Below are 9745 nucleotides of genomic sequence, written 5' to 3' on the forward strand. Positions count from 1 at the left end.
AAATGCTATTGGTACCAATAATATCGTACCACGAGTTAATATATGGTTGTCTCGATAAAGAATCGCTCGGAAAATATCAATTATTATTTAACAATACCGCTAGATACAGATGCGTGCAACTAATTAGCAACGAAATTCAAAACGATACTGCTTGCAAATTATGTTTATTTTTTTAGTTTTAATAATTTTCATTTAAAATATATTTCAAAAATTTTTAATTAGAATATTTAGAAAATTTTCGGATATGCAGTTTTGTAGCTCATTCAATTTTAGAAAGTGCAAGTTTCAAGTCGCTAAAAATTACCGTTGATTTTTTAGATTTTTTTTTGTGGAGGGAGTTGCGCATTTTCTTTCATATAACTCATGATCAAAATATTTTTTTACATGGAAAAAAATCCGCAACACCCTCGACAAAAAAACTTGAAACTTGCACTTTATTATACTAAAATTGAATGGGCTACAAAACTGCATACCCGAAAATTTTCTAAATATTCAAATTAAAAATTTTGAAATTTTGATGACAATTTTTTGAAGTTTAATTAATTTTTTTTGCAATTTGTGCAAGCTTTGCAACTTTTGTTATTGTAGTTTCTGATATAGATTGAATTATATTTTAAGTGAAAATTATTAAAAATAAATAAAAAAACATAATTTGCATGCAATATCATTTTGAATTTCGTTGCTAATTAGTTGCACGCATCTGTATATATATATCAAGCGTAAATTTAATCACATCTCGGAGTTTTCGTGCTGATCGAACGAATTTTCATTTGGTATTATGGCGCTCATTCGATGAAGAATAGCGCCATTGTGAATTTCGCTCGTTTAGGTTGTTCACAATAGTAAATTTTTCACTGCTGAGAAGCTTTGTTTACAGATCGAGCAAACTAGATAGAGTGGTTATACATATGTACATATGTAAATTTGTGCAAATTAATATGAAATAAAAAAGAAAGTGAGTGAAGTGAGGGCCTATATTCTTTGATCGTCGTATGGTATTATTAATATATAAAATAATCTACACCCGTTGCCCGAAATACCTCTTTTCGAAACTGACGTTTGCACAGTCAACTCGCACATGCAATCTTATTGTACCTTATTTTAAGTATTCAGTTACATCAAGAATGTTTTTTGTTAGAGCCGTACAGTTGTGGAATTCGTTTCCAAGAAAACTAAAATCGGAAACTAGTCCAAAGCGCTTCAAATCGGCTGTGTTCTTTCTTCTCAAACTAAATCCTGTACCATCTTATTACAAATTTTTGTTATGTTGGTGATGAATCGCTGCTAACTCGTCCCTGGGGAAGTAAGCCGGCTTAAGTCTGTCAATGGACACCGTCACTTGTCTTGATCCAATCAATATTGCATACGTCTTGGGGTACCTGTTAACTACTAGCCCCTCGTACGGCGATTTCAAAGGCTTACGGATAGTGTCATCACGTAAAAACACGTGACTGCAGAATCTCATGTCTTTTGGCACGAAAACAGCATGCTTTCCATGCAGTGAAGTTGGCGTTGGCCTAGCCATTTCGAAATGTCGCAAATCCCGCAGGAAACTCTGCTCATCTACAGGCGTGTTGTCGTCGGCCTCCAGAAAGCCGCTGGGTAACCGGATAGGTTGTCCGTAGAGCATCTCTGCTACGGATACGCCCAAGTCCTCTTTCACGGCCGTTCGTAAGCCTAAAAGCACGATGGGTAGGACGTCGACCCAATTCGCGTCTGCAGCGTGACATCTGAGGGAGGCTTTCAACACACGATGCCATCTCTCCACCAACCCATTAGCTTAAGGGTGGTAGCTGGTTGTATGGATGTGTTTGACGCCTAATAGCTTGGCTAGTTGTTTGAACAGCGCACTCTCGAACTGACGCGCCTGATCTGTAGTAATGTACTTCCTTCGGTTTCTTCAATGCTATGATGCCCCTTACTTCCTGAGGCAGTGGTTTAATGCCTTTGCATGAGACCAGATGGCCCAGAAACTCTACCTCCTCCCGGCCGAGTTGACATTTCTCACTGTTGATAATTAAGCCCTTCTCTCGGTAGCGATCAAAAAGCTGACGGAGATCTGTCGCGTGCTCCTCCAGTGACGTGGAGGCGACGAGGACATCATCGAGGTAGGGGAAGGCGAACGGCAATCCCATTACTGTTTCATCAATGAAACGCTTGAACGTCTGTGCTGCGTTCCTAAGTCCGAACGTCATATACCTGAATTCGAACAAGCCGAACGGCGTGAGGATGGCGGTTTTCGGAACGTCTGCTGGGTGTACAATGATTTGGTGGTAAGCCTTTTTACAATCAATTCAGAAAAAATAGTTTTTCCATACAAGTCCCCTCCGAAATCTTGAATATGGCGGTCTGGATAATTGTTTGACAAGGTCTTCGCATTCAACCGCCAATAATCACCGCAAGGCCGCCACTTTCCATTCGCTTTTTGCACCATATGTAGGGGACTAGCCCATTGGCTCTTCGGGCGTTGGCAAATTCCTCGTTCTAATAAATACTCGAATTCCTCTTTTGCAACTGCGAGCTTCTCGGGGGAGAGTCGGCGCACTTTTTGTACCACAGGGGCACCTCTCGTCTCAATGAAATGTCGAACGGCCGTCGATGTTCTGTCCGCCCGGAGTGAATCGTTGCTGCGGGCGGGGTACTGTGCTAATATCTGCTGAAATAAACTTACCCCTCTTAATGAGATGATGCTATATGGAAGTTTCATGATTTGGCAAATCGATCGGATGCTCGTTGTTCTATCAATGATCGCCTTACTCTTCATGTCCACCAGAATCTCGAAATGTTTTAANACCTCTCGTCTCAATAAAATGTCGAACGGCCGTCGATGTTCTGTCCGCCCGGAGTGAATCGTTGCTGCGGTCGGGGTACTGCGCTAATATCTGCTGAAATAAACTTACCCCTCTTAATGAGATGATGCTATATGGAAGTTTCATGATTTGGCAAATCGATCGGACGCTCGTTGTTCTATCAATGATCGCCTTACTCTTCATGTCCACCAGAATCTCGAAATGTTTTAAAAAATCAGCACCCCATATAGGGTACCCTACGTCAGCAATTACAAATAACCACGAAAATTGTTTCCGCAAACCCCGGTCTATACCATACGCTTAGTACCGTAGCGTGTTGTTTGCAGCTACCAGCGTCATAGGCGCCCTCGATCGCTTGTCGTTACAACTTTTGGGTACCACTGATATCTCCGCACCCGTGTCTACAAGAAACTTTAGTGAAGATGTCCTGTCTCGGACATAAAGGCGGCTGCAGTTATTATCAGCCTCCGCAGGAGCCGCTTTGAACGGAGGACTGATTAGTTTTCCGAACGTTTCTGACCGAAAACACATGGCTGCCGGCATCGTGTTACATTTTCACCAAAAGAGCGGTGATACCAACAAGTGTCGTGTGCTGGTTGAGTTGTCGTCCTGCGCGAACTGGTAGATGACGTTGTACCCGAAACTGCATTGCTGCGGTTCCGTTCCTCCCTGACCTTGCCGTTATTGCAGCTACGCAGGTGATGAATCCTCGCTGGGTACACCGACGACTTCTATGTTACCATTTGCCGTTGCAATCTCCATGATATTCGGCTTTCTTAGCCAAAGCTTCGATATCGCCCTCGAGTGTTGATAAAATCTGCTGCACTTGTACAGGCAAACGTCGCAGCCACAATGATTTCAAAACGTCTTTATCGACTCGCTGACTTGCTAAGTCTTTCATGTCACGAAGCAAAGTAGTAGGTTTCTTCTCGCCCAATTCGCAACCTTCAAATAAGCGTTTGAGACTTTTTTCGTTCGACTCGCCGAATTCAGTAATCAGTCTTTCCTTTAATGCGTCGTACTTGCCACTAACAGGTGGTGATGAAATTATGTCGGTAGCGTGAGTGAGAACTGCTGAATCAATTTCAGCTACAATTGTGTAGTACTTCGTCTCATCGGCCATAATCCCTGCTCGCACAAACTGCGCCTCCACCTGTGCGAAACACATGCGTGGATCAGGCTTCCAGAACGGTGGCGGCTTGATGGAGAGCCGTGCCATATGGAAAGAAGTAATAGCGTCTTCTTACCTATCTTCACCTTAGTTCACCATATTATGTTCTTAGCGGGGCCACCAGTTATAGAATCATTACTTCTATATGTCTTTATTAACTTAGATTTTAAACAAATATAAGTTGCTTATATACACGGAAAATGCTGATTCTGTTAGCGTCGCTAGCAAACACGTTGAATGAATGAAGTTGGTTTCAGTTAGTACAAACGAATCTCAAACAGCTCTGTTCGTCTACCGCGGCTTTTGATGTTGCCACTTAACTACTGCGACAAGTGTTAGGGTTGGTCCCTACACATATATTCTTTAAGCTACCAAAATTTTATTATTATGTAATTGTTTTCAAATGTGGCATTGTAAAAGACTATGTCTTATATGTGCATTTAAATAAACAAATTGAATTTAATTGAATTATTCGAATGCTTTCGATTAATCAATCAACCGATTATTAACTATTTCATTATTATATACCGTACAGTGCCTATTTTTTGGACACAAATTGATCGATCCTTCAAGTGACGCTGCTGAAAACAAGGGCGCACTAGGTTTTGGCATTTTTTGCAGCCTTCTGGTCACTCGACGTTTGGCTTTATCCACCGGAGGATGCAGAATGAACTGCCGGCTAAAATAGCTCGAGCATCTCTCCGGGTCCGACGAAGCGTGGTCACCAAAGTCTATCTCGACTCTGTCGTCGCGCATCGTCGGGTTGGACAACGACCTCACGGTTGACCAAAGCTTGCTCACACCAGAGGCGAAGTTGCAGGTCTTCAGATGCTCTTCCCATTTCATCCGCTTATGTACGTTCACAAGTTGCCGAATCTCCGAATTGAGATCCCTAGTACGGGAATTTCCGGGATCGGCCTGACGAAGGTTGTCGCGCTCATCAGCTAGAACAGCCGCTTCGGCAGGAAAATTCGGACGTGGATCCTTGATACATCCTGCTGGGATGAAGCGAGCTGCGGTAGCGGTGACAACCCTGCGGAACTTACGTTCACCTACATGAACGTCGGTTGGTATGGGTAGTGCAGTGAAGGCGCCCTCAGTAACATCCGTGAAGCCTTTCCAGTCAGCTTTGGAAAAGTTGACATAAGTCCGGTGATCCACGGAAGCAAAGTGGGCAGGTTTATAAATCAAGATGACTATGGGCAGATGGTCTGATGCTATAGTCAGCATAGGTCGCCATGATACGCTGTTTATCAGACCAGCTCTGACAATTGTTAGATCTGGCGAGCTGCTGCAGCTGCCCATAATCCTGGTGGGTGCGTCGTCGTTCATTGTGCAGAATGTCGAATCGTCTATCTGCTCAGCCAGATGAATTCCCCTACGATCATTTGACAGGCTTGAGTGCCAGAGATCGTGTTGCGCGTTAAAGTCACCAACTACAATACGGTTTTCACCTCTGAGTAGCGCACCTATTTCAGGGTGATATCCTGCCGGGCAGCTGGTGACAGGGGGTATGTATACGTTAAATATTTCGAGCTCAACATCGCCTGACCGGATAGCAATACCCTGATATTCTAGGATGGTATCCCTGCGGTCGATGTCTGCTTCAATGAGACGATACTGCACGGTGTGGTGCGGTGTGGTGTGGTGTGGTGAACATAATTTTTAATTCGTTGTCGACGGTCGCCGCGTGAGTGCCTGCCTCCCAGCCAACCGTTTGCGTAGTACATATATTTAAGAAGTGCACAGTGTATTTATTAATGTTCATGAAAATAAAGTTGTAAAACCCACTTGGTATCTTCCTGTACGATTTTAGGTGTCTTTTAGGAGTTCTGCAACGCCACCAAAGCTAATTTCGGTGCTCCATTGATTTACAAGAAATTCGCAAAAATGTGTTGGTCGGCTAGCTTAACGTTAACCTAGCTGACCAGTATTTAAAGTTTTTGTCTTTAATTTTCGAAATATATGCAGGAATTAGGTTTCTTTTAAGCGTTCTTCAACGCCACCAAAGCTAATTTCGGTGCTCCATTGGTTTCCGAGAAATTCGCAAAAATGTGTTGTTCAGCTAGCATAGCGCTGTTTACCTAGCTAACAAGGCGCTTATTCCCAGCGATTTACAAATCGCACAGAGACAAATTATACATCAAATTAAAGTGCTCGATCTGAAACTTTGCACAAACGTCGCAGATTTAAGATCCATTAAACCATTTTCGAAATATTTGCGTCGAAAGATTTTAAAATTTTTACATTGAGCAAAGCAGTGCTACGTTCATTTTGATAGGCAGCGTCTCAGCGGGACTTAAGAGAATGAAAAATTGTTCCATTTATTCGCTTTTTTCTCTGTTGCTACGTTTGGAAGATCTGCATAGAAAATGGTCCCTTTGGCTGTGTACATACACGACGTTGTTGCATATTCCTACATTCATACACACTATCAACAACTACATCGCTGCAGCGCTGTGGTCTTTATTTTGATTTGAGCATTGTTATGTTCCATTTATTCGTTTTCGTCAGTGTTTTCTTCCATATCGAGCAAAGCATTGCTACGTTCATGCGAATGTGATACAGCGAAAGATCTGCAAAACAAAAATGTTGCTTTTGCCTCTGTACACATATACCCATACATAAATCTTTTATTGTTTATTTCGATGTTTTTTTCTGAGACAAATATGGCTCTATTTTAATTATAAATCTATATACCTATATACAATCTTGCTGAGACAATTTACATCTCAAACTTAGGTGCTCGATTTGAAACTTTGCACAAACAATTCAGATTTAAGAATCGTTCGAATTATGTACATACAAACATATTTGCACGGAAAAAATTTTTCTATTTTACATTGAGCAATTTTAAGATGTAAAACTGAACCTCACATACGCACTATTCGTATGTATGAACATAAAAATAATTGGGCAATTCACAAGGTGTTGTGAAGTTATATTTTCCTAACAAAAGTTGTGTTAAAACACGACGGTTGTGAACACCTGTTACGATTATTTATTATATCTCAGCACTTAACCTCACATAACACCGAATAAACATAGGTTGCAGAGTTGTATCGTCATGTGTTATTTTTCTTCACAAAACAATAACAACATTTTTACAACTGTCATGAAATATCATGACTTCACGACAAACACGACAAATACGACACCTTGTGAATTACCCAAATAGCATTATTTTTCCCGCCAATTAGTAAAACGAGTTAGCCAAATTTTTCCTCAACACAGCTCGCTGTTTGAGGGTTCGGCTCAATCCGTCAACAAATAGCGCGGTCATTCCAGTTTTCACTTTATCGAGCAAGGACGCCTATCAGCCACCACCCTTCATCACACACCAAAGGTAATATTGTAAAATATTCTAAACCACACGCTTTCAATAAACACCTAGCACGTAGTTATTAATATAAATCTCCATCTGTGTCTTTTTTCTTGCATTATTTTCATTAAAACATTGATGCCCTGCTGGAGTTGCCAGCCACATAAGCATCAGTGTTTCCACGCACTCTCATTTTCAATTGCCAACAACAACAATTTTGAACAATTTTATTTCCTTATTTTTAATTTTGTATAATTTTGAAATGCTGGAAAACTGAAAAAATCCTGGCGGACGAACCGAGGGATCGGCAAAGTATTTTACACTCTCGATAAATATGCGTTTCAGAGAATTATTTTGTGGGTAAGAGAAGGGCGAGAACTCTCGCCTGACTCAAAAATTAAGAGATTATTTTGCGAGTCGATTAGGTATTTGAACCTCAGCCTGGTGTAATTAATCAAGACCACTTGAAGGATCGATCAATTTCGTGTCCAAAAAATAAGCACTGTACGGTATATAATAATGAAATAGTTATTAATCGGTTAATTGATAAATTCAATTTATTTATTTAAATGCACATATAAGACATAGTCTTTTACAATGCCACATTTGAAAACAATTACATCATAATAAAATTTTGGTAGCTTAAAGAATATATGTATACTAATCAGTTGTTAAACGAGTTTTTGACATTTCATATATTTTTCAGTCGAAGAAAGTGGGAAAGCAAAATGTGTAATAAGATGGTACAGGATTTAGTTTGAGAAGAAAGTATACACAGCCGATTTGAAGCGATTTGGACTAGTTTCCGATTTTAGTTTTCTGGGCAAAGAATTCCACAACTGTACGGCTCTAACAAAAAACATTCTTGATGTAACTGAATACTTAAAATAAGGTACGATAAGATTGCATGTGCGAGTTGACTGTGCAAACGTCAATCGACGATCAAAGAATATAGGCCCCTATTATGGGTTGCATTCGATCTTCGACTGTGGTCGAAAGTGCTGAGCGAATGAATTTTCATTTGGTATTATGGAACTCATTCGGTGAAGAATAGCGCTATTGTGAATTTCGCTCGTTTAGGTTGTTCACAATAGTATATTTTTCACCACTGAAAAGCTTTATTTGCAAATCGGGCAAACTAAATAGTGTGCTTATACATATTTATTTTAATTTTTGCAAATAAAAACGAAATAAAAAAGAAAGCGAGTTTATAAAAACGTGGTAAAAATGAGTACAGCGGAGTTCTGGGTGAACGATTCGTAAGAGGATGAGAGCTTAGAAAACTGGTCAGGAACAAAAAACGTTTAAGAGAGTTTAAGTGTAGTCTTTCGAATAAATTTTGATATGACAATATATTTAAGAAATTTTGTGATCCGAATCTATTTAAAATATATTAAAACTATAAACAGCTCTATGATTTTGTTCTCAGAGATCGTGCCAACAGTGTATTGGGATTTTCTTTCACAAGTAAAACCAGCCTTTCGAGCTTGTGTTCAGTATTCAGACGTTAGAACGGCATCAAATTAATAAAAAATGTTCCAAATTAGTGTCTAGCCGCCAAAAAGTAAGAAAACAACTGACCCCATAGAGGCTGCACGCTTCTTGGGGCTGCCGTTAGTGGAACTCGACGACAATGACTGAGATATCAGCCGATCTGGGCGGGGTTGTTGTAGCCGCTACAACAACAACAAAACAAATGCAAAATCATAAAGTTTTCACAATTTTCTAACACTTCGCTACACCAACGAAAGCGAAATTCTGTTCGACAGAAAATTCGATACTCAACGAAAATTTCGACACGCTTGCATTGCTCATAATGCAACTTTCACTTTCGATCTTCGATAGCCAGCGATGCGTTAACATGATCAATGCACGTTAGATTTTGATTCAGTGTAAACCCAAGTGTTTTAACAATCTTCGCATACTTCACAACACTCCCATTCAGCATGATTGGAGAAACAATATCAAGAGTGTAGGGATATGAGATAGGGTAATTGCCTGCGTTTTGGACGAATTGAGGATAAGCCTGCTATTTTTCGACCACAGAGAAATAACTTGTAAGTCCTCATTTATTCGGAAGACTAAGTCTTCTGTTAAGCCTAGAGTGGTAGAGAGGTATATCTGAGCGTCGTCAGCATAAAGATGAATTGATACATTTTTGCAGCATTTTTCTAAGTCATTAATACATAAACTGAATAATGCGGTACACCCGATTTTACTGGTGTTAAGCTAGAGCGGGTAACCCTTGAAACAACCCTTTCATGTCTATTAGTCAAATAGCTTTCAATTAGTTTCACTGCATCATTGCTGAATCCGAAATACGTGTCAAGCTTTCGAATGAGATTTCAATAGAAAACAGTGTCAAAAAAATAATATAAAAATAGATTTGCGCTTACACATATGTTAGTGTTTGGCCGAGCTTCAGAGTGGCAGAAATACACT

General features: G+C 40.2%; 1 protein-coding gene across 1 annotated transcript; it reads right to left on the bottom strand.

Moving 5' to 3' along the window:
- Positions 1-3546: 3546 nt before the first annotated feature.
- Positions 3547-4029, bottom strand: LOC108359624 (uncharacterized). The gene has a single exon (XM_017611558.1). It carries the CDS (start codon positions 4027-4029, stop codon positions 3547-3549), a length of 483 nt encoding a protein of 160 aa, XP_017467047.1.
- Between the last annotated feature and the right edge of the window lie 5716 nt (positions 4030-9745).

Source organism: Rhagoletis zephyria, unplaced genomic scaffold (assembly GCF_001687245.7).
Source record: "Rhagoletis zephyria isolate East Lansing unplaced genomic scaffold, Rhagoletis_zephyria_1.1 Rzeph_scaffold_00424, whole genome shotgun sequence".
NCBI lineage: Eukaryota > Metazoa > Arthropoda > Insecta > Diptera > Tephritidae > Rhagoletis > Rhagoletis zephyria.

Bases quoted from the DNA above. Each gene is read 5' to 3' on its own strand.
- LOC108359624 (XM_017611558.1), bottom strand. From the start codon at position 4,029: ATGGCACGGCTCTCCATCAAGCCGCCACCGTTCTGGAAGCCTGATCCA.